This window comes from Pipra filicauda, unplaced genomic scaffold (assembly GCF_003945595.2).
Source record: "Pipra filicauda isolate LSUMZ 115617 unplaced genomic scaffold, ASM394559v2 scaffold34_size3990699_pilon, whole genome shotgun sequence".
In the NCBI taxonomy this organism is placed as follows: Eukaryota; Metazoa; Chordata; class Aves; order Passeriformes; family Pipridae; genus Pipra; species Pipra filicauda.
Genome location: NW_024104476.1, coordinates 1,912,873 through 1,938,114, shown reverse-complemented (window position 1 = coordinate 1,938,114; position 25,242 = coordinate 1,912,873). Strand labels below are relative to the sequence as shown.

At 39.1% G+C, this 25,242-nt stretch overlaps 3 protein-coding genes across 7 annotated transcripts in view; 1 reads left to right on the top strand and 2 right to left on the bottom strand.

Moving 5' to 3' along the window:
- Positions 1 to 1,338, bottom strand: part of SHLD3 (shieldin complex subunit 3) — a 5,483-nt gene extending 4,145 nt beyond the window's left edge. The window contains exon 1 of the mRNA XM_027732386.2: positions 1,280 to 1,338. The gene's annotated coding sequence lies outside the window, so the exon portion shown is untranslated. The remainder of the gene's footprint in view (positions 1 to 1,279) is intronic.
- The window catches only part of TRAPPC13 (trafficking protein particle complex 13), a 26,284-nt gene extending 24,659 nt beyond the window's left edge, over positions 1 to 1,625 (bottom strand). Inside the window, exon 1 of one of the 5 annotated variants that reach the window (XM_027732370.2) lies at positions 1,280 to 1,625. In XM_027732370.2, coding sequence (XP_027588171.1) covers positions 1,280 to 1,325 — 46 coding nt within the window. In that variant the 5' untranslated portion in view covers positions 1,326 to 1,625. Of the gene's footprint in view, positions 1 to 1,140; positions 1,160 to 1,279 lie in introns of those variants that run through there. The other 4 variants (XM_027732369.2, XM_027732372.2, XM_027732371.2 and 1 more) reach the window with 4 other exon arrangements.
- On the top strand, positions 1,497 to 25,242 carry TRIM23 (tripartite motif containing 23). Its single transcript, XM_027732368.2, has 11 exons — positions 1,497 to 1,673; positions 2,358 to 2,520; positions 9,841 to 9,962; positions 10,810 to 11,088; positions 11,727 to 11,909; positions 12,421 to 12,636; positions 13,701 to 13,835; positions 19,915 to 20,044; positions 20,162 to 20,272; positions 21,705 to 21,829; positions 22,169 to 25,242. The coding sequence occupies exons 1-11, from the start codon at positions 1,563 to 1,565 to the stop codon at positions 22,346 to 22,348; spliced, it is 1,755 nt and encodes a 584-aa protein (XP_027588169.2). The 5' UTR covers positions 1,497 to 1,562; the 3' UTR covers positions 22,349 to 25,242.

The window sequence follows — 25,242 nt, the reverse complement described above, 5'->3', positions numbered from 1 at the left end:
TCAGGTTTCCTGATCAGTAATATAAAGTAATACTAAAATAATAAAATCCAGGATTGCCTAATCATTGCACTGTCAAGATTCTCTTTAGTATAGTCACAATGCAAAGAAGCCCTCACATCTTTCTCACTTCTTTTGCAAAATCTACAGCCTGGACACTGCACCAAATTCAATACAAGCCCAAGGACTGCACTGGTTTCTTATGACCCATCATAAAACTTTTTGCTTTGAATTAGTTACTATCAAAATGCATTTATATTGTCAGCTCATGATGTTTCATGTTCTGTGTGTATATAGCTATACATATTCGAAAAGGGCTTGTTGAGCTTTGAATTATGGTTAACAGATTTTACTGTGACATGCAGATACCATTACAAACTCCGTCCAGGAGTGTTTTAAAACTAGAAGATGGGCTCCGAAATGAACCCCACAGCTGCACTACTTGATCCATCTGGACATCCTCACTGATCTAGAATGCTTGCAGAATTGAGATTTTAACCAACTGTTTATTGCACCAACATAACTAGCAGCATTTATTACTCAGAAATTATCAAAAACTTCAGAGGGCTCTCTTGTATTAATTTTGTAAGGCATGCAGGAGACATACACAATTTTATTTTCACTATTTGTGATCCCCGAATCCAGAAAGTAGGCCTGGTAGCTATGCATTGAGCACAAGGTGAAAAGGGCAAAATCCGCCCAAAGAGGAATCAGAGAACCAACTGGGTTGGAAAAGACTTCTGAGATCATGGAGTCCAACCTACGACTGAACACCACCATGTCAACCAGAGCACGGTACCAAGTGCCACGTCCAGGCCTTTCCTCAAACACTTCCAGGTCGGTGACTCCATCACCTCCTGGGCAGCCCATTACAATATCTAACCCCCCTTTCTGTGAAGAAATCCCTCCTAACGCCCAGTCTAAAACCTCTCCGGCATAGTTTAAGACTACGTCCACTCGTCCTGAAAAACAAGGGGAACTGGAAAGCAAATTTTAACTAAACGTTTTCTCACAACCGAAGCCTTGTGCAAAGCACGGACACGCCGAGCAGCCCCGCAGCCCCACCACGCCAGGTGCACACCCGTGTGCGGGGTATTTCAGAGTAGCCCCCGCCGCCTCCTTGTGCCCTGGGGCACCACCCACCGCAGGCCTCAGCGCCGGGCCCTGCCCTGATCCACCTCCTGAGACGGAGGGGAGAAACACCCTCGGCTGCGGATCGGACACGCTGTTTCACCACCGGACCAGGGCCGGGCGGCCGCCGGCGGGGCCGCGCTGTCGGTACCTTTCAGAGCCAGCAAGTGCTCCTGCTTGGACTGATTGACGTCCATGGCTTCCACCCGCACTATGGCGGGAAGAGCTGGGCGGAGCCGCTCTGGCTGCGGCGGCCGTCACTACAGCACCCAGGGCTCCGCGGGCGGCCCGGGGCCGCACCGCCTCCTCCTCCGCCCGCCGGCACGGACGGCCCGCAGGACTATGGGAGCCGTAGTTCTGTAGTTCTGCAGGGCGGTGCCTGAGGCGGCTCCCTGCTCCTTCCTGCGGAGACGCTCTGCTCCTCCCTCCCCGAGATGGCGGCCCTCCTTGTAAACAAGCCCGGGGCTGGGGCCGGGCCGGACGGCAGCCGCGGGCCCGGCGGTGGCGGTGGCAGCGGGCGCGGCCCGGCGGGCGCTGCAGTGAAGGTAAGGCGGCGGCTCGGTTTGGCTCGGCTCCTGCGGCGGGGCGGGCGGCGCCGGCCGAGGAGGGGGAGCGAGGGATCTCTGGTACAGGAGGCGTACCCTGGAGCGGCAGGGCTTAGGGGTTGTCCGGTGTTGGGTTTCCTTTTTTTTTTTTTTTTTTTTTCCCCCTAAGTGACCATCAGTTTTCCTTTTAGCTAACGGTTTAAGATGTTCCGGCCCACAGCTGTTTGTTCCCGTTGCCTTGGTGCTGCGTTTATAGGTTCATAAGTGTCTAACTTGATGTGATTGACTTCTTTATGTGTACCAGCTGCGAAGGGAAGCTCTCCGCCGGCCAGCACTCCGCTTTGTCAGGGTCTTGCCCTCCGCTTCATGTTCCTGCGACGGTGTTTCTCCTTACTTAGTTGTGCTGCTTGACCAGGCGGCTTCCCTTGGCGCACTGTATTTAATGAAGTGGGCAAGAAGTAGTCATGAGGTCATCAGGTGGGATGCTGAGGAGTTAAAACGTTCTGGTTGTGTCTAATTATTTATTTACTTCAAAAATATCGTTAGTTGTGTGCATAAAGCAAAATTAATGACTCACCTGACTCATGTGCTGTGATTACATGAACTTTTGTAAAATAAATTGTGACCAAAGCTTACTGCTTTTTTATCGGCTCAAAACCAAATACGGTCTTTTTTAACTTACAGGTTCTTGAGTGTGGAGTCTGTGAAGATGTATTTTCTTTGCAAGGTGACAAAGTTCCCCGGCTGCTTTTGTGCGGCCATACTGTCTGCCATGACTGTCTTACCCGGCTTCCCCTTCATGGCAGAGCAGTTCGTTGTCCTTTTGATCGACAAGTTACTGAGCTAGGTAAGAAAATGTAAGTTTGAAGTTCCTGAAACCTGCCAGCCAAGGATATCTAGAAGATAATGCTAGATATAGGTTCTTAACGCTCCACTTCATGCTGGTAATTTTGTGAATTATTGTCATTCAGAGAAGCTCATAGCACTGTTAACCACTAGTAAAGTAGCTATCTTAGAAAGTGTAGATTTTAACCTTCATTTTCTTGAATCTGGGCTTGCAAACTTTATATCTTGAAGTCTTTTTGTACACCTATATTGACAGAGGGCTATTCTTTTTTAAATTAGTGTGTAGGGGTTCCTGAACGAGTATTAGTTTCCTAAACACTAAAAACCATGCGATTAAGTGGGTAGCTTCTTTGACAAACTTTTGTATGGAGTTATGATGAAGTGATATAGAGGGAAGTATCAATGATAACAAACTTTTTTGCAGTGTTAATTACCTCTACACATGCAATAAGTGACACTGGCAGGATATCAATAGCAATTCCCCTACTGTCAGAGTGTCTGCAGTATTTGAAAGGGTAAGATACAGCTTTTTTCCACCAGTGGCAGTTTATTTTAAGGAAAAGATGACACACACTTATAATTTCTTGAGAATAAGAATTACCTGGTCAGCATAGGGTTACAGAGAAGACAAGTTATGGGAAGAACTTGTAATAAGAACTCGTTAATAGAACTGGCTCCAGCAGTTTTGAATAGCACCAGGGGGGAAAAAAACTGTTGGAAGGAGGAGAATCCTGAGAGAAGGACATCTCTAATCTGGTAATCCATGAAAGAAATGTTTAAGAATCAAATTCACTCAAATAAGACTTTACTTTGCAGTAGGAGAATCTGCTAGATTGTAGACGAAACTGCAAAGAATATTAAGGCGCTCTGCAGGATGTTTTCATGGAGATCAGAGTCAGGAGAAGTAGTATCAGTCTCAAATGAAAGAGGGATTTGTTTTCTCGGCAGAGGGAGGTGGTAAAGTATGGGCGTCATGAATGATCGCCAATCTAGTAGATGTGGTTAAAAGAGTAATAATTTGCTTAATTTCTTACGCGTGACTGTACAGCTGCACAAGATTTCTTAACTATGCTTTTGAGAGAGAACGTTTGAGCACAGGACTCAGCTGTGCTGTTATGTAACATTTCTGCCCAAGACCGCTGTTTTTTATTATAATGGGAAACTTGTCATTTCTTAGTTTTTATTGTGGAATTTTTCCCAGGAATCTGAAGGTGTCCTGTCATAAATCTTTTGTGTGTTTCATGTTTGGCGAAAATGAAGCTTTACAAAACCATCTACAGTTGTTTTTTTTCATCTTACTTAATACCAAGGAGTTTCTGATGAAAAGCGATGAGATGTTATTAAACCTGTAAGTCTCCTGCAGTTAGGAAGATGGAAGAAAAGCTTCAGGATCTTTTTGCATCTAGGATAGTAGACTTGGATCCTACTGGTTAATACTAGAAAGGATGATACACTGTGACCCACAGTTGCTCAAAAAATTATTAGGTAGAAAATCTTAGCAAAACAGCTTGAAAATAAAAATATTTTTGTGAGTAAAAGTGTTCTGCCTGGTGACCTGAGGCAGGAAGAGGTCATAGCCACTTTTAGCCTTACCATGTCCGTAAGAAGAGTCTTGAGAAATATAACTGCCTCTAGGATGTAAAAATGGGTTTTTTTGTGGAGTGCAGCTCATCATGGCCCCTCTTTGAGATGTACATGCATTTGTGACCTTGCTTGAATAATCACATAGTTACTGCTGTTGGTTAAATTTGCTGCACTTGTAGTTCTCCACTGCCCTGTGAGTTCAGGAGTGGAGCTGGGAGGAACAACTCTGGGACCAGGAGAACTCATCCTTCCCTCCCCTGTATTTGAGGGCATGTGAGAAAGCGCATGTTCACCCAGCTGCTATTCTACCATTTAATGAACTTAATGAAATAATGTTCTCTAGTCTCAGGGAGGTGTTTAGTATCTAAATTATAGGATCACTGCCAACAGAAAGTTTTGGTGAAAGAAGAGCTGTAAAATCAGGATGTAAGATTACCTGTGTTGAGCACAGTTCCTTAATCAGTGACTGTGGATTTTATGGATACTTTTAGTTGGTCATTTACCTATGCTTGCTTTTTTTCCTTTGCTCTTTTTACTAGAACACTTAATACTATATTCATCCAAGTTTTCCCAAGGAATCTTGGGAACTTTTTGAAAGAAATACTCAGGGATCTGTATATGGATATATGTAGCTGTATTTTTTCTGAATTGGACTCTTGGTTTAAATTGACCTGTATATATAACTATATGGGAAGGCAAGGTTAGAAGTACTTTTTCAATCAGGATTTCTGGAAATATATGATTTGCAGCTGAAAATTGACATGTTGTTTACATGCTTAGCAAAATACTCTAGAAGTTCATAAAATCTTGTTATAAGATAAAACATTTAGTAATGTTTTCTCTCAGGTAGGACCAAAGCCTGTCTAAAGAATACTGCTTTGCAGAGTAGACTAAAGACTGAGAATTCTTTAATGAAGTTGCCTGTGGTTAATCTTATAGTGGAGAATTTTAAATGAGGATGTACATGCTGAAGGTATGTGAACTGTCTAGTGGTTGTCTTCAGTTGAATTAACATTTCCTAACCAAAAAGGTGCAATGGAGAAGCTTTTTCAATTTTTGAAATTTTGAAGCCATGTATTCTGGAGATTATATAGGGGAAAAATCCAATAAATGGTCTTTGTAGAGAAAGAGGCTCCTCTCAAAGCCTTTTTCTTAAAGCATGTTGATTTGGGACAGGAGGCAAATAATTTCTTGCAAGTTGCTTTCTCTCTTCCTGTGTTGGGTTAGTGGTTCTTTGGTTGGTGTTTTGGTTTTTTGTTGGTTTTTTGTTTGTTTGTTTGTTTGGTTTGGTTTGGTTTTTTGTGTTGTTTTTTTTTTTAATTAATGCATGGACCAGGGAATTTTTAGGAAGGTTGTACTTATATTACAGCTTTGGAGTCTTTATGCACCATTACTACAAAGCTGAAGCTATTTTCTGTCGTTAAAACATGTTCAACAGAGATATGCAGATGATGACATCCTTCATGGAATCCATCTTATTGGTATTGTTTACATTTATACAGTCCTTTGCTAGTGTTTGAGTGCTAAGATAAAACTTCAACATACTGTGCAAGAAAATGCAGTTATAGCATTCTTTCAAATCTCTTCAGACATTTGGACAAAAGTTGCTCCTTTATTCCGTGCCTTATTTGTAATCCTTTTGCAGACAGGCTTCATGCTTTTGAAATTGACATTTGTCTTGTTGGCTGAAGTCAGTGTTAATATCTTTGCTCTGTCAGTGTCTCATTCCTGGCTGACACATTCCCTGCTGTTCATGTCTTATTCTTCTTCTGAGAAGGGATGGAGCGTGTAGTGACTTTTGTAATGGGCACAGATGTTCTTTGTAGGCACAGGGATGAGATCTCTAGACTCTTCTACGTTTCTGACCAAAGCTGAATTTGAGCTAAAGCCCAGGAGATTAAATAGATGTATTTACACAACTTTTTAGTGGGTTTATCTTTTAGTGGATTTAAATATAAAATTAACATTTGATCAGATGTGTTGAAAATGTGTAGGTCAAGTACATAATAATTTTATAGCAGATGTGAAAGAAAACCAGTGAAAGAAAATATTTCTTAGGAAACTCTGTAATGACTGAACAGCTTCTTCCTCTCTCAGCCTTACCCAATGTTTGCTTAAAGCCTAAGACAATGTTTGCCTAAAGGCTAAGATCTATAATCTATTCCTTAAGTGGATTTATTGTTTTGGTGTGTGTACATCCATTTATACAGGGCTATTAATGGCTATTTGGATTAGTGGCTAATGTGAAGATAAGAGGTCCATGTTAGCATCAGCAGTCATTATATTGATGTGTTGTTAATATGAATATTTTATACGCAGTAGTAGCTGAAGGTTGTGCACAGTCAGTTTGCCGTGGTAAAGTGACGTTCTAAACACTCTAGAAGGGAACCCTCTAACCACTTGCAGGTGCTTTGTTTTTTGAGGGTTAGGATCCAGAAGTCTGTCTAGATACAGTGTCAGCAAATCCAGACTCTAGTTTATAACCTGGTTTGACATAATTTAGATTCTAAAACTGGATATAGTGCTTTGTATTTCTTCAACTTGTAATAGGAGGTGACTGTTCCTTGCTCTGTGTTATGAAAAAAACACCATGATCTTGCAAGGAGTGCTACAGCTGAAAAATGACTAAGCTCTGAAGTCAGAAGATATCAAGGCGGATGGCTCTGCTGATGCTTAATGTAATTGTGGAGGGCCAGATCATTCCTTCTGTAAACTCCTTCTAGATCTGTGGCAAACAAAAGTTGAAATATTTCTTTTTTATTTTGTTGGCAATTTATTTTGTGGAGTACACTGATCTTGGACTGGGTGTTAGTAATGCTATCTGTACCAGAGAAGGCTTCCACCATGGAACTGATAACTGCAGAGTTGACTGACTTTGGAAGCACTGATTCTTTAGAGCATCTTGCTTTATAGCTGAGTTCAAAGTTACTAATCAGTGCTTTGATAGGCTCGTTTCTGGAAGCAACAGATTTGCTAAACTGGATGGTCTTTCCTGGTAAGCATATTTTTCTGGCAGGTAATCAGTGTTGTTTTTCACCTTTTGAGGATGTTTGAGGGAGAATAGTTTATATGTGCTCCCATCTCTAGCAGTAGGAAAATGGTATCATCCATTTATCTGTTCTCTGAACTTTGCCTTTAATATGTGAGGCACATAACTTCTCAGTGGCCAAATTCAAAATAGAATGTTATTGTCTGTAGTTTAAACTGAAAATTGACTAGAAAAGAAAGTTTCATGTAGTAAAACTGGAAGCTACATAAAGCATGAGGTATACAGTGTGGGTGCCAATTGGATGCTATTTCACATAACTGCTTGCAACTCATAGTTATCCATCTGTTCATTTGGAACTGCACTTTCGCTCTAATGATACACCAAAATCTATGGAGTGTTTGATAAATCTCCATATTGAAGAAGGAAGACAAGACTTAATGTCTGTATAGCATCAGTGGAATGACAGTGAATTCCAGAAAGATGCAGGGGACATATTCCTGCCAGACTGCCACAGAGCAGCAGAGGAGTTAGGAAACAACATGGGACAACTGGACAATTCAAGTAGTCTGGGCTCTCTAGGAAAAAACAGAGAAACTGTGTGATGCAGTTTCTGTGAGTTCATGTCAGATACCCAGTGTCTGAGAGACACTTGCATGTGAACTGAAAATGTCAAGAGTTTAGGAGTTATTTGGAACCAGCCTCAGGCTCCAGCTGATATTCTATTAGTCTTTGCATCTGGATTATGAGACACAGCCAAACCTTTTTCCAGATCTGTCATTTATATTTTAAAATGTGTTTGTTTTCCAGATCATGCTTGAAGCAAAGTATGACTCTAATAAAGCAGTCACTTGCATTTTAAAAAAAGAACTGTAGTTTGTATTTTTTTTCACAGTGAATGCCATAAGTTCGCTAACAGTTCTTCATGGGCATGAAGTATGAAACAAATACTTGTAATTTTGTAATTTCAGCTTTGTAATTCTACTTTATGCAGTTTTGTCCAGACAGTGGTGTCCCACACTCTAAAAAGTAATTGCAGCAACATTTTCTTGTCTTACAAACACAGTTCAAAAATTCCATCATAAAATAGAGTAGTTGATTTCAGGTCCTACAGATTCTGTTTAAATATAAGGTGGCATTTTCAGGCACCTTCTTAGCTACAAAATGTTTATCTGTCAATACCCTGGGCACTACTAGTAATGTTGTGCCTTCTATGATTCTGTTCAAGGCTAGCAAACCCCTGACTATTTCTTTTCCTGAATTTAGTAGGTTTTATACACTGAAGTAAACATCTGACAAAGAGTTGTGGGCAATGCTGTCTGCATGTTACCTTCCTTTCAGTGCACCAGCATGCTCTGTTAGTATTCTGCAGTGATGTTGGATATAATTAAGTAACATCTTGAGCTTGTCTTTATTCTCAGATATGTTGTCCTCAGCACCGTTGAGGCCACATCTGCAGTACCATGTACAGTTTTGCACTCTCCAGTGCAAGCAGAGCTACTAAAGCAAAACATCAGTAAGATAATGAAGGGACTGGAGATCTCTGGTATGAGGAAAGGCTGAGAGATATTTTACAAATATCCGAAGAGAGGGTGTAAAGAAGAAAGTGCCAGGCTTTTTTCAGTGTGTCTGCTGACAGAACTAGAGGCAATGTGCACAAACTGCAACACAGAAGTTTGTGTGCACATATAGGAAACCCTTTTAAGTGTAAGAGTAACCAAGATCTGGCACAAGTTGCCCAGAGAGGTGGTAGAATCTCCCTTCTTGGAGATCTTCAAAAGCTGCCTGTGTGTGGTCCTGGGCAGCCAGCTGTGTGTGACCCTGCTTGAGCATGGGGACTGGCAAGGTGGTGTCCAGAGGTCCCTTCCAACCTCAATAATTCTGTAACTCTCTTGTGGCTGAAAAGTAACGATCCAGTGCTCAAAGATGACACTTCATTTCTTGAGGTGCCTCAATCTTGCAACAGAGGAAATGTCATTAAATCTACGACAATTATGCTGAAAAAAGTCAAGGGATGATACTTCCTTGAAGAAGCAGTCACTAGGATTCTCATATGCTATGTGGCCTATGCAGGTAGCATTTAGGAGCAGTCATTGGGATGCAATTCTGGTTTTAGTTTTCATTGCATTGCTTCATATTAACTTCTACAAGATGAGGATGATACAGGAGTGGACGTGGACTTCTGCTTTGCTCTAGGGAGTATGAGATATCTTCCTTTTTGTTAAATCAAATAGTGTAAGATGTGTTTTTTTCTTTCTGAATGTTGTTTTAACTCTTACTCAGGTTTTTACTGGATTGAGATCTGCAATAGGTGATGCATTTTGTGATTCAGGTAATAGGAGGTTTGTCAGTAGGGAATTCTTCATACCTTCCATTAGTACAGTAGAAATGGACACTGTACTTATGAAAATAATAATTTTTATGGCACTTGTATGTGCTTGTGTGTTCCTTGTATTCTTTAGTTGTTAACTATTGTGGATTATATTGAGTGTTTTGACTTTTTAAAAAATTTTTAATAATTTTTTAGTTAGGGAAAATCTGTATGAATATTAAATAGCTTCATGATTGAAGGAAGGAGGAGGATGGAGCGAGCTTACAGAAAAATTACTAGTTGTATCTCATGTGGTTAATACACTGTAGATAATATGCTCTTAATATTTGTCACAATCTCAACTAGTTTGTGCAATTTCTCAGAAAAACCTGAAGCAAATACCATTTTTTCTCCCCTTCATTTAAATCTTCCTCAAAAAGGAGATTCTGGAGTCTGGGGATTGAAAAAGAATTTTGCTTTGTTGGAACTCTTGGAACGGTTGCAGAATGGACCTGCTGGGCAGTGTGGGACAGCAGAAGAAGCCATTGGTCTATCTGGAGAGGTACTGAGTTATAAACAAAAAATAAAAAAAAAATGTTACATTTGCTAAAAGTTATCTCTAGATAGAAAAAGATTGAAAATCAGTTCTTTGCCAAATGTAGTTTCACCAATAATACTGTTATTTTCTTCCAATATCTAGTATTAAGGCTTTAATTAATTGCCTCATCATTAAATGCAAATTTGTACTTGACCAATGCAGAAAATAAACAGGTATTAACAGGCATGCCTACTCTTTTCCCCTTTTTTATGATTTTAAGATGTTTAGATAAGTTTATTCATTTGGAAATTTTAGTTACAGGGGTATCAGTACAGTTTTCTAAAATTTCTGAGAAATTCTCTCAAAAGACTTCAACTCTTCTTCTTAGTAGTTACTACTTATAGTCATTTGGTATCACTACATCATGTAGTAGTACTTCATTACCAAAACTAGCTGCTTTTATAATTTCAGTAATAAAAACTGGTGTGCAGGAAGTATCTTTGGTAGCATTCTAGAAATAGCTAACTTTCCTAAGTGCCTGTAAGTTCTTTGGTGTTTTGTTTGTCTGTAATTCCCTGTTCTGTAGTGATTGCTTTGTAGGAAATTACTGGAGCCAGATATATTTTCTCCTCCAAACCTTTACAATTTGCACTGAAATTTACATTTATAAAATTGCTGAATGCTTCAGATTTTTATTTTTTAAAAGTTTATTGAAAACTTAAAGTCAAGTTTCAAAATAGTCCAAATACCTATTAGTGTTTAACTTTTAGATAAATCTAATATTGTTGACAAGTTTTCTGATATTTTTTTTCCTCCATTACTGGGGTTAAGTGTTAACAACTTTACTTTTGCTTTGTTTTGTTGTTGCCAGAGTATCATTCGTTGCGATGAAGATGAAGCCCACATTGCATCTGTGTATTGCACAGTCTGTGCCACTCACCTGTGTGCAGACTGTTCCCAGCTCACTCATTCTACTAAGACACTAACGAAACACAGGCGTGTGCCTCTTGCTGATAAGCCTCATGAGAAGACAATGTGCTCCCAACACCAAGTGCATGCTATCGAGTTTGTTTGTTTGGAAGAGGGCTGTCAGGCGAGTCCTCTCATGTGTTGTGTTTGCAAAGAATATGGAAAGCATCAAGGTCATAAGGTACTTCTAGTAATTAATTTCTAGTCGTGCCATGGGGTGGCTTGCATGATTGCTTACCCAATTAAAGTACAAAAGGTTGTCAAGAAATGAGGGTGGACTCTTGGTATGTCTTCATACCGTTCTTTCATTTTCCCTTCATTTCAGATAGTTGCCATTGTAAAATTAGAAGCAAAACAATTATTATTTCTAAGTCCTCAGTGAATTATTTTTTACATATATATATATATATATATATATGAAGAAGGATAGTCCCTTTATCTGCTGCTTTTCTGGACTTCTTACAACATTGAACCATCAGTTTTGAAAGCTGTTTTCATAATGTAAACTCTACATACATATCACATCACTGGTGCAATTTAACCATCTCTATTTTTTTATAATTCATTATGATAAACAGGGAAATTTTTGTTTACTTGCATGATTGCTAGATGCCTGAATTTAGTTTGAGTGTAATCTATGACTCCTGATTGTGTTTTGAATTGCAAGATAATTTTAGATTCTTACTTGTCTTTCCTATATATATTTGTAAACATATGCCAATATACATACACATATATATTAAATATGTTGTAAAATAGGAAAGGTGATTAAGGAAGACATTTGTGATTGATCTATGATATTTTTCTTTTAATTAATAGCATTCTGTCTTGGAACCAGAAGCGAACCAGATTCGTGCATCCATTTTAGACATGGCTCACTGTATAAGAACTTTCACAGAAGAAATCTCAGATTATTCCAGAAAACTAGTTGGAATTGTTCAGCATATAGAAGGAGGAGAACAAATAGTTGAAGATGGAGTTGGAATGGCCCATACTGAACATGTATGCTTTTTTTTGGTTTCCCTCACACGTACAGAATATTTGCTTTTTTGTAATAACCAAGATAAGGAATTTCTCTGAAAATTAAATATAAGCTTTATAGAACAAGACAAGTTCTTATATCTAGCAAGTCAATATTGAGGCTTAAGTCAGCAGATAGAGGGGAACTTGTAGTCTCTTACAATGTTTTTAGGCAGTGGGAAAAGTTGTGTGACTGCTAGTATTGACATAGTGTGACAGATGTCCTCAGGTGCTGTGATACTCTTGAGGCTTTTTTCCCTGGTCATTTTTAGGAAGGTGCGTATACATACAAATAAGCTACTTGATTGTAGGAGTAACTTCTTGGAGGATCTTGATATTATACAGAAAGTCTTGTCAGCCCTAACTGGGACTTGAACTGTGTGTAGCCAAGCAGATATGAACATAAGTTAGAACCTGAAATAAAATCAGAAATATACTTCTGGAATCAACTGGTGTTCTTAATCTTCTGGATCTCCTTACTGCAACACTGTAGGTACCAGGAACTGCAGAGAATGCTCGCTCATGTGTCCGAGCCTATTTTTCTGACCTTCATGAAACCCTGTGTCGTCAGGAGGAAATGGCTCTTAGTGTTGTTGATGCTCACGTGAGAGAGAAGTTGATTTGGCTTAGGCAACAGCAAGAAGACATGACCATCCTCTTGTCACAGGTTTCAACAGCTTGTCTTCACTGTGAAAAGACTTTACAACAGGTAGGTTGACAAGTGAGCTGTAGCATATGGCAAGATATATGGAACTATAAATTAAGTTTAAACCACAGAAAAAAAAAGAGGTTAGATAGTACTCCACATTATTTCTTTACAAAGTTAAAATAATGGTGGTATAACATGAGATTTCAATATTCGTTACAAGGGGCTGTTAGACAAGGGTAATCAGTATGAAAGCATAGAGTCCTCCAGTTGCTTTAAGGCCTGTGGCATGACTCTTTTCTTGGATAATTTCTGGTGTTTGTGAGGTTTGTAGGAATGCAAGATGAAACTGAAACCAAAAACCCTACAGGATTTATTGGAAGGATTTTACAGCTGCAGTTAGCAGTATAGGTGTTTGAAGGTAGTTGTCGTACTGGCTGGTACAAAAAAATGTTATAGGATTAAATAACTTCTAGTAACATTTTTAACATGGGTAATTGAGCATCTTAAATGTGTGAAGAAAGCGACTGTATGAGAATATCTGATTGATCTGTTATTCAGTTTAATTATAGCAAGAAGTAAATAGTATGTGTAGCAAAAGTAAACCAAGTGTGAGAAACTACTTTAAGATATTATTTGTACTTTTTTTTTCAGATAGGTTTAGAGGTAGTGTCTGGTTGCTTAGTCAGATTTATCTGTGCAAATGTTCTGATCATTAATGGGTAGATATTAATATTTTCCTGTTAAGTGTGTTGCCATATGCTGCCAAGCAATTGCTCTATTCTAGCTGCTGGAGTGATATATGAATTATATAAATATTCTTTATATATTAAATTATTGTCTCTTATAATTTATATTCTTATTCCTACATGGCTAAGAAAGGTTTAGGAAAAAGTACTTTTAAACTGCAGAACTATTCAGTATCTATTAATGTTAAGAAAGAATGTTAAGGTACTCATATTTGTATTGCAATTTTAAAAAAATCTGTTTTGTAAATGTGAGTTTCTTTAACTACAGTATTTCTATTTAAAATGCTTTATTTCTTGCAAACATATCTATATTGTACTTGGCTTTTTAAAGTAAATTACTAAAGAAAAGGCATGCTTTTGTTTTCTTTGTCTGTTTAGGATGACTGCAGAGTAGTGTTGGCCAAACAGGAAATTACAAGATTGCTAGAGACATTACAGAAACAGCAGCAGCAGTTTACAGAACTTGCAGATCATGTACAGTTGGATGCTAGCATACCTGTCACTTTTACAAAGGTATTCTTAATCTCATAGAAGTACAGCTATCCACTTTATAAAGTCCCAAATGTAATTTAAAAAAAGGCAGGAGTAATATATGTTCATTATGATGCTGTATTTGTTGCAACAAATTTAGGCAGTTCAGTGTCAGTTAGAGCCACAGTGTGTTATCACACAATGAGTGTAATCTCATACTTGAGCAACATAATGACTGTGCTACCATAATTGGAGTGAGAAATGTTCATTTGACATTGACCACATCAGTAGCTTTGTTTGAACGTTAGCTGTTTTCTTTTTAATATGTAGGATAGCATTTGTGAGTTCTAGGAACACCTTTCTTTGGAAAGAAATATCCTTGATTGTTCCCTGAAAACTGCACACCTATTTTATATACAATACTACTGGTATATCTCTGTTTATAATATTAAAAATAATGTGTTTCAGTTCATTAAATTATCATTTGTCTTATATTTGTCTTATATGTGTTGTATTCACTGATAGCTTAGACAAGGTTCATCTTCTAAATAGGTTTGGTTTTTATTGCTTCAGTATAACTTCAGTACAATATTCTTTGAAAGGGATGAAATTATTTGGAGTTTGATAATGGTACTTTTATCTGGTGTGTGTATCTTTATTATCTATCATACTTTTCACATAGGAAAATAAATGAATTTGAAACTCAAGGAACAAGAACTAATTTGATTTATGAGGTTTCTTGGTTCCGAATGGGTGAAGGAGGAATAGGATCTATTGTTGCTGAGGTGTAACTGAGGAAATGGATGCTTGCATGGGGATTCTGTGTCAGTCTTTGTTGATATCAGAAGTTAAATTTCTTCCAAATAATTTATTTTGTAACATTGGTATATTTGAATTTCCATTGAAATGCAACATTTTAGCTTTTGTCCATCCCTTTGCTATTCAGCAGAGACCAGAGTTGGTAGGGTCAGGACAATCTCCTGCAAACTCCCATTATACCATGAATGGAGCAGCATTCACATTTCACAGAGGAACAGTTACTGAGTCAGAGGGTAATTTTGGGTGTCTTATTTTGCCTTTAGGAGCTGTTAATCTGACTCAGAAAATTTTGATTGTGACTCTCTGAGTATTTGGAAAAAGAATGGTAGGAACCAGCTAAGCTGTTACAGGAGGTCTGAAATAGGTCTTGGCTCAAGGGACTCAAGAGACTTGGTTTTCTCCTATAACAAATTGGTATTTTTACAAAGTCTTCTAAGGGTTAGTTTCTGAATTTCAAAGGTACCAAAGCAAATGTCATTTTTCTCAAAAACAGCAGCAGCCCTGAAAAAGTAAGGTGAAAATAATTACTTGAATTTCTTACTTTTTGTTTCCTCACTTCTGATAAAACTTAATGGTCTCTTTCTGCACAACATGTTTTTATAACACTGTTGTGCTGGTGGCCACTGTTGTGACTTGCAGTGAGGCTTGTTGTACTTGAAAGATCTGTGCCTCACAACAGATATCAGACAGAAATAAAATCTTCAGATAAAAAACTGTAAACTGTTATTGTATCACTGGAAAGGTCTCTCTCAGGATCTGTCATTGCGCTGAAGGCGGCATCCATTATAAAATGAAAAAAGCATTTCAAACAGTACTAGATCAGAGGAACATTCCATATTCAGTGAAGATAGTGAACGTTTAAGGAGGGCAGGGAGAAGTCCTTTTCGCTTTTAAAAGTGAATAGATCTCATCCATATTCTTTTGTTTCACTGATGACACAAAAAAAGCGAGAACAGTGCCATTACCTCTTCTAAACCATCCAGGGAAATGCCACATATAAAGAGCTTTCCGTACCAAGATTTAAGAAAAGAAGTTTTACTTGAACAGAAGTCGCAGGTTACCTGGTTTTAGGTATGCTATCAAGTTATGCAGCTGCCAGAAATACAGACAGAAAGGTGTTCTACTGGTCAGGCTTTTTTGAAATAACATTTTAAGTTAAAGGTGCTGATACTGTTGACAAGGAAAGACTTTTAGTCATGTCAGTTTCTAACTGTGATCATGAGTAGTCAATTACTACTGACTCATATTACAGGTCCATACTGCTACACATTGTCCTCTGGATAGCAGCTTTTCTTGCAAGGTTTTTCTTGAAGTGACAGAGCCACTCCTGCAAAAAGTGGAAATTTGGTGTCTTTCACAGATTGCATTTTGATTCCTTCTGACAGAATACAAACATGCTGAGAGCAACCTATTTTCACTCTGAAACTTACAGAAAGCTAACTGCAACAGGATGGCTAAAGTTCACAGCATCATTCACTTCCTTCACTTCCCTGGTGATTTAAGTTGTACTCCTGCTCTCCAGCCATTGGAGCTGAAGAGATGACTGGTGCTTCTGGTGGAGTTGTGGCAGGATTGCTGGGCTGAATCACTGTCAGCAAGCTCTGGACATAACAGGGTGCTGCTTCCAGGAAGAAGCTTGATAAACTCAGCAGCTCCCTCCAGAGCTGCTGCTTTTCCTTCCTCTTTCCTTGCAGGTACAGAGAACTGGGAACATTCATTGACAAAAATTTTAGGCAAAATCAGAACAGATTTGAGTGTGAATAGCATGCTGGAGATGTCACTTTTTAGACTCTTTAAAGCCTGTTGTATACTTCTTGCTTTTTCTCTTTCTCTGCACCTTTGCTGCTGATGTGCTGCTGTGCTTATCAAGAACCTGCCTGCAGGTTTTTCTTCTCCAGAAGGAGGTAATCCTTTCTGGTAACATGCTGTGTCACAGTGTTCTCACTGAATTTTACAAGTTCTGCACTGACTCCAAATATGTAGAATTTAGAGGACATTTATTTACTTTTATTAAAAAGTAAATAAGTCTCAATGTTTTATTTTTCAAATCTCAAATATTCAATTAGTCTTTGGGGTTTGCAGCATCTGCCATGTGTAATAGTAGCACTGAAAATGCTGAACTTTCACAGATTCATATGAAGTCACTTTTTTCACAATAAATAGGTAGCCTGTGGAGTTCTGTGTTAAGGATCATCTGGGCCTATTTAGGTTTCGAGCAACAAACAGACAAATCCGTAGGTGAACAGTACATTGAGATCTGTTAGTTGCAGAAACTGCAGTATTGACTCAGTAAATCCCTGAGCTGCAAGCTGTTAAACACAGGGAAGGTATTTAGGAGAGTTATCACTATGATAACTTGTTTCTTACTTTTGTATCCATCTTCGCCCACTTTTAGAGAGCATACTGGATGAGATGAACCTTTGATCTGACTCTTGCAGTCATGATGTTGCTGACTTTTGCATTCTGGTATTTGCATAATTTTTAGGTTTTTTTAGAAAGCAGTTTCTCAAGGTATTTTTACTCTCTTCAGAGGTTGTGATAGTATAACATCATTGAGTTACTCTGTATTGATTATTTTGAAAATGTGCTGCTTCATCATCTGTGACAGAAAAGAGAATGAAGTTGCTTGTCACGATGACAATATATCCAGCTGTATAATGGATCCTCTGTGTATGTGTGTGCGCGTGTGTATATCTCAAGTCATGTGATGTAGATGCTTATACGTCCAGTCACACTGGTGACATGTTGGTCAGGAGAGGTTGTAGCATTTTTGCACTCAGTAGTATTTCTAATATAAGAGGAAATAAAAGGCTGTCTAGAGTAGGCACAGGTTTGCCTAGCACGGTACCGTGTGGATTTTGCAAGAAAACAAATGTATTGGTGCATAGTTCTGATGATGGATAGTCTGGTGTTTCATCAGCAGTTCTTAGTCCTTCAAAATATGTTTCAGGGACACATAGTAATTTTATCCTATGTTATTTCTTTTACCATTTATGTTTTGCCAGGTGATCACATTGCGAACAGCCTGTTCAGTACTTACAATAGCTTGGTGTGAATATGGAGAGGAAGTTGATTCTCATTCCTTGCATCCAAGCAAGACCCTGGGGAGTTGTTTGTTCTTCTTCACTGTTTGAGATTACTGCTTGTTGCTAATAACGTTGCTGATTTAAAAGATTGGAAGAGGCTTGAGGTGAAGAGAGAGAGCTGTGGAGCCCCAGTAGTTCTCTAGATGGAGGCATTAATACTATGAAAAAATAGGGAGTTCTCTGGTCAGAGAATTCCAACTAGTAGCTACAAACAATTCCTCATGTGGTTTCAGCCAAGAATGATGAAAGACTTTAAAATTTTAAGAAGTTCAGACTTACTGTCATGAAATTGGCCGACTTTTTAAAAGACATGCAGTAACTCAGGTAGAAGTTACAAGTTTGTTACAGAGATTATTGGATATTTTCGTTTCTGTTATTGCTGGAGGTGATTGGTCATTGTGCCATGTATTTTTGGAGTCAGTCCGTTTAATCATTTAACAAATGATTAAACAGTCTTCAACAGTAAGACAGGTTGTCCTGAGGACAGCTGGCTTCTGGAGCTTGTAGAAAGAGGTAAGAATCTGAACAGCCCCCCCCCTGTAATCCATAAGGAAACAGTTAGGGACCTGCTGAGCCGCTTGGATCCCCACAAGTCTATGGGACCAGATGGGATCCACCCAAGGGTGATGAGGGAGCTGGCAGAAGAGCTCGCCAAGCTTCTCTCTATCGTCTGCCAACAGTCCTGGCTCACTGGGGAGGTCCCAGATGATTGGAAGTTGGCGAATGTCACGCCCATCCACAAAAAGGGCTGCAAGGAGGACCCGGGAAACTACAGGCCCGTCAGCCTGACCTCAGTGCCTGGCAAGGTTATGGAGCAGATCATCCTCAGTGCAATCACACAGCACCTACAGGATGGACAAGGGATCAGACCCAGCCAACACGGGTTTAGGAGGGGCAGGTCCTGTCTGACCAACCTGATCTCCTTTTATGATCAGGTGACCTGCCTGGTGGATGAGGGGAAGGCTGTGTCAAAAGCCTTTTTTAAGGCGGTGTCAAAAGCCTTTGACAGTCTCCCACAGCATACTCCTAAAAAAGCTGTAAGCCCATGGCTTGGACAGGGGCACTCTGTGCTGGCTTAGGAACTGGCTGGAGGGCCGGGCCCAGAGAGTGGTGGTGAACGGGGCTGCGTTGGCAGCCGGTCACTAGTGGTGTCCCCCAGGGATTGGTGTTGGGCCCAGTTCTGTTTAAGATCTTTATTGATGATTTAGATGAGGGGATTGAGTCCATCATCAGCAAATTTGCAGATGACACTAAACTGGGGGGAGTGTTGATCAGCTGGAAGGCAGGAGGGCTCTGCAGAGGGACCTGGATAGGTTTTGAGAGTTGGGCTGATTCCAACTGGGTGACGTTCAACAAGGCCAAGTGCTGGGTCCTCCACTTTGGCCACAACAACCCCCTGCAGCACTACAGGCTGGGGACAGAGTGGCTGGAGAGCAGCCAGACAGAGAGGGACCTGGGAATTTGGATTGACAGGAGGCTGAACATGAGCCAGCAGTGTGCCCAGGTAGCCAAGAAGGCCAATGGCATCCTGGCCTGGATCAGGAACAGCGTGGCCAGCAGGTCCAGGAAAGTTGATTCTTCCCCTGTACTCAGCGCTGGTGAGGCCACACCTGGAGTACTGTGTCCAGTTCTGGGCCCCTCAGTTCAGGAAGGATATTGAGGTGCTGGAGTAGGTCCTGAGGAGAGCAACAAGGCTGGTGAAGGGACTGGAGCACAAGTCTGGTGAGGAGAGGCTGAGGGAGCTGGGGTTGTTCAGCCTGGAGAAGAGGAGGCTCAGGGGAGACCTCATCACTCTCTACAACTCCCTGAAAGGAGGTTGTAGCCAGGTGGGTGTTGGTCTCTTTTCCCAGGCAACTATCAGCAAGACATGAGGACATGGTCTCAAGTTGTGCCAGGGTAGGTTTAGGTTAGATATTAGGAAGAAATTCTTTACAGAGAGGGTAATCAGGCATTGGAATGGGCTGCCCAGGGAAGTAGTGGATTCTCCATCCCTGGAGGTTTTTAGGATGAGACTGGATGTGGCACTTAGTGCCATGGTCTAGCAACCTCAGTGGTAGTGGATCAAGGGTTGAACTTGATGATCTTGGAGGTCCCTTCCAACCCAACTGATTCTATGATTCTATGAAATGGTGGGAGAATGTGTATTTTAAACACAAGGGTTTTCTGTATTGAATTTCCTAAGTTTTCTGTCGTTTTGTGTATTCTGTTTCTTCTAGGACAACAGGGTACATATTGGACCAAAGATGGAAATTCGGGTTGTCACTTTAGGATTAGATGGAGCTGGCAAAACAACTATTTTGTTTAAGTTAAAGCAAGATGAATTCATGCAGCCAATTCCAACAATAGGTTAGTAGCTACAATTTAAATGTAATGACTTTTCCAAATGTTTGACTTGTCTGCAGAGTTTGGTTCTTTTATATTCATACAGAGCAGGACTGTAAAACTTTAATATTTTTATTCCAGGTTTTAATGTTGAAACAGTAGAATACAAGAATTTGAAGTTTACTATTTGGGATGTAGGAGGAAAACACAAATTGAGGCCCTTGTGGAAACATTATTATCTCAATACACAAGGTAATACTGCTACAAGTTTTATACTGCATTTGGTGTTCTAGCTTGTATTTCAGAGCCAAAAAGATTATTAGTAGAAATAATTTAAAACAGCAGAAAATTGTTCATCTAATGCAAAATACAGCTGCTGGATTCATGAGCAAAGAAATTTTAATCCAGTTGGTCATATTTTCTGCTGCATGATAAAGGTGCATTCTCCATAAATCCATCAGACAGTTCATGGAGCCAAACAAAATTAGAAGCTCTGTTAAATTGGTTTAGCTGACAACAGACAAGGTGCAGAGTTCCAGAGTTTGCATAGTGAGAAGCAGTACTTGCCAGGTGAAATTTAAATAGCACTTGAAAATACTCAGCTTTCAGGAGCTTTCATTTAGCAACTTAAAAAATTCTGTGACGTTCTTTAACTTCTGACTTGGTATTGCACTGTAATATCTGGTTGTAGACTAGCTTATTGATTCTGAAAACATTAATCTGTATGGTGCCAACTTAGAAATTCATGCTGTCCTTCTGTAAATCCTCCATAGGTTTTTTCCCAGTTCAGAAAGGGATTCCTCTTCATTGATTCATTCGTAATTATCTGAAACACTTAAGAATTACAAACACCAGTTTATGTGCTGCACCTTGTGTGTTGTTTCAGCCTTAAATGCAAGCTTCAACACTTCGAATTACTCATCTTTTCAAACTTCTAAAAATTATATTTTGGGGTTTCTGTTGTCCTCTTAGAACATATCATGTAAAGTAGCAGGGAACCATTCCCACCTTGAGAATTGTATGTTGAAGAGAAAGCTAAACAGTTAGCCTGCTACGTATCTGCAGTAGTTTTTGTTTACTTTTGGTGTTGAGGGTTTTTTTCGTTGCAAAAACACTGAGTTTAAATTCTGTCCTCTAGCTCTGCTTCCCTGACTCTCCAGTTTTTCTGGCATCTTAGTTACTCTCTCTAGTGAATAGTAAAATGTGCTACTATGTTGGGTTCATGGCAGTCTTCTCTGGCTTGTGTAGTCTGTAGTTGAGGGAAGCCATGCTGATTTGGCTGAACTGTGGATATTACAGGCTGCTAAGGGAAACTGAAACAGTCATGTGGGACTTGATGGCATATAAACGGTTCAAGATACGGTTTAAACTGAGGTACTTTATCCACACAGAGTAAATCTGGTTTTAGACCTGAGTAGTTAAAATATCACAGCCTTTGTATTAGACCAGGAAAAAACTTAGGCTTTTTTTTCCCTGTTTTAGGATGAATTCTAGGTTTTTGTTAAAAGTATAGAGGTATGTAAGGAATTTCTTAGTCCTCCTGGATTTGAAATTAAAGTTGAGCACCACTGAGAAACTTTACGTATAGAGCTGCTAGAATAAAAGGAATTGTGTAAGCTGAAAGGTAATTTTACAGAGTTTATTTTTTAATATGTGTAAAAACAGTTCTCTCTTTCTTTCATAGCGGTGGTGTTTGTTGTTGATAGCAGTCACAGAGACAGGATCAGTGAAGCATACAGTGAACTTGCAAAATTATTAACAGAAAAGGAATTGCGGGATGCCTTGCTCTTGATCTTTGCTAATAAACAGGTACTTGTGATTTATTTTTACTCTTCTCCTCAGCTTGTGTATCAAATTCCAACCCTCTGCTGTGGGTAGGGAATGGTAACATCGAAAAAGCATAAAATGTAGAACTTTCCCTTACATGTAATGCTGGTAAAATAAGTGTTGCTAGAGTGGTTAGTGGATTGAACAACTTTTTGAACTACCTGGTAACAGGTAGTAAGTGCTTAACTGCTGCACTTGACTTTTGTGTTTGGAAAGCTTTTATATGATCTATAGCTCAATCTAAGTGATCAGTTAAAAATAAAATGCCTTCAAACATATTACGGAAAAATAATTGAGTGTTTGCATCCAATTCTATTGCAGGATGTAGCAGGTGCACTTTCGGTGGAAGAAATCACAGAACTGCTGAGTCTCCACAAACTCTGCTGTGGCCGTAGCTGGTATATTCAGGGTTGTGATGCCCGAAGCGGTACAGGACTTTATGAAGGACTGGACTGGCTTTCCAGGCAGTTGGTGGCTGCTGGTGTCCTGGATGTGGCTTAATTTTACAGTAGCTGCAATTTAAGGTTGTACTTTATGGTCTTGTTCGCATGACCAGGATGTTGTCACCAGGTCTGCTCTCTGAAGAGGGGACTTCATTTAACTTGGTGATTACAGAAAAATAAGGCTTTATCCTAGATTGGATAACTGGTTCAGTAAACTTCTGCTGTTACAGTGTTTTTGAAATTTGATAGTAGTGGAACAGGCTTGTTACAAGGATGTTATGAAATTCTTTTTAGTGAAATTGTTACAATTTAAAATTCTTCCCTGATAAAATCTGCGTTGGAGTTCATACAATAATTGTAATGATGTTATAGTAGGTGATTAGTGTTAGAAAAATTCTGAGTGGTTCAGAAATACTTTCCCGTGAAAATATTCCAAAAATCCATCTCAAGTTATTAGAATAGCCATCTCTAATAGTCAGAAATAAGTGGTGCTACTCTTTAATATCTAAAGAATCTATTAATGTAAAGGTGGCATTCAAGCTTAAATGTAAATACACCATATAAAGAGTTTCCCCTATATTTATTAGCTTCCTTGTTTGTTATCAGAAGGCAGCATACCTGCATAAAGAAATCCCAGAATGGAGAACTGTGTTGCAGAGCGAGGAGGCTATGGCACAGTTTAGCTACACCTTTTCTATCGGGGGGACAGGGGTTAGTTGGGTTTTTCATGCTAAATTATTTATGGACACACTATAGTGATACTGAGGTGAAAGTGTTTTGTGCATACTTGAGGACGTAATCGGCCTTTAAAGATTAAGTTTACTCCTCGAGAAGTCAAATTAAACTTTAAAAAAAACTTCTTAAAGAAGTAGTGTGCTGTAATGTCAATCCAGCTATGTACTTTTATGTAGAAGTCATGCTTCCAGATTAAGGTAGTGGCCTTAAAATATTCAATAACATAATGGTAAACCAGTGTACACTAATATTAACTCTTATTTAGAAGAGTAGATAGTAAAATGTGATATAAACCTTCCATAATTAGATATTCAATTCTTTCTGTATCTTCTACATGGAATTGTTACCATTGCCTCTATTTTTGAAGATTATGCATTCACAAACTCACAAAATATGGGTGTAGTGCTGTTTAAATTTAGAGAAGGTTGCAGTGACTTATGGTGTCTGTTTTTCTGCTGGACATGCAACTCTGCTAACAATTTTATCTGTCTGGTATGTGCACCAGAACCTTCTGCCCTTCTCTTTTAGTGCATGGCCCCTGCCAGTTGAAGAAACCATGCCATCAATTCTCCTTCATGTTAGTAGAGGAACTACAAAGAGCATGACCAATAGATCAAAACTGTGTATCATCACTTTTCTTACTGGAGTAGAGATGAATCAGGAGAACCGGACTGTGGAAGTGAACAGTGTTCCACAGATGTGGAGATATTTTTGCCACACTGGAAAGTGTGCTTACCTGTGAGAGCTCTGAACCTCACGGGGCAAAGAAAGTGCATCCCCTTATCTGTGGCTATGGCTTTCATTGTCACTTTGGTTTCCTACTGCATACCTTAGGTAAAGCCAAGAATGTATGAACAAATAGTTTTAGTACACTTGCACTTTTCTTCAGGCGGAATTAGTTGAGGTAACTACTTCCTCATAATGTCACTTATTTGTATTTTTCTCTTGCTACTTAAATTTCAGGTAAATGGTGTTAAATGCAGCTTCAGATTCAGCAAGTATAATGACTTGAATAGTACCTGAAAGAACACTAAGCTTCAAAGTAGTATAATGTTTGCGAAATGAATTTCAATGCCTACATAGGTACTGAGACAGGGTATTTACTCTTTCTTCAGACAAGCTGATATATTTGGAAATAGCTTATAACAGAGTAAAAGGTGGGGGTTTTTGCACCTACCAAACTTTAAATTTGGCTGTCTTTCCCAGCCTGTAACTTCTTGAATGATATACAGTTGGCTGCTCTGACTTGAGCATCTGCTTAGCCTGTACTGTGGAGCAACCCCTACCTAGTTAGGGTTTACTGTCCCTTCACAGCTCTTTTCACAACTCTTTTTGAAATACAGACAAGTTCTGCTAAGTATGGTCGATACCTTTTCCTGGAATATTTTTAACAGAAGACATGCATTCTTTAGAAAAATCCTGATTCTATAGTTTTATTTTAGCTGACTTAGGCTTCAGTTACACATGCTGCTCAGTTCTATTTCAAAATATTCAAGGTGACTAGTTTGGATTTGATGTGAGGGCAGAGGAAAAATTTTCACTCATGCATATTTTTGAGTACAAGTGGTTGCTTGTGACATATGGAATGGTGCTGTAAGTGTTTTTAAACTGAATTTATTTAAGATGACTTGAAGTAACTGTGAAGGTGTTACATTTGTCTGTGAACTCTTTGGTGTAAACAGGTACACTAAGAGGTTTATTTGTATACTGCTTCAGTTATAAATTTAAGCTTGTTTCCTCAGTTTTACTGAACTTTACTTTTTGGTGTACTGACTTATGCAATATGTAATTGGAATATTTTCTCAACTAGAACTCACTCAAGCATTACTAACTGCGAGGATTGTCTGAAAAGACTGAATGACTTCTCAAATGATTTTGACTTAATTCTGAAATTGAGTAAATGCAACATCCAGTGACTGTGTTGTGGCTTTCTTTAAAGTATATCATCTCGAAAACAGTATGGTTAGGGTTAGGCTAACTGAAAAGTAACGTTTTATCACTTGGTATGATCTTTCTGTATTCTACCTTCAAAGTTATTGTGGACTATGAGGGTTTGCTTCTGAGAATGTTGGAGTAGATGTGGATGTTATGTAAATTTCTTGGAAGAAAGGGCTTTTTTAGTGGAGCTGCTGCAATTTGAGTTGCCCAGAAAATTATTTCTTTTCAATAAAAGTATGTAAACCCTTGAGAGCTACCTTTAATAAACTTGCCTTTTTG

Bases quoted from the DNA above. Each gene is read 5' to 3' on its own strand.
- TRIM23 (XM_027732368.2), top strand. From the start codon at position 1,563: ATGGCGGCCCTCCTTGTAAACAAGCCCGGGGCTGGGGCCGGGCCGGAC. The intron at 13,836-19,914 runs GTATTCTTAATC...TGTTTCTTCTAG, and splicing joins TACCTGTCACTTTTACAAAG to GACAACAGGGTACATATTGG. The intron at 20,045-20,161 runs GTTAGTAGCTAC...TTTTTATTCCAG, and splicing joins GCAGCCAATTCCAACAATAG to GTTTTAATGTTGAAACAGTA.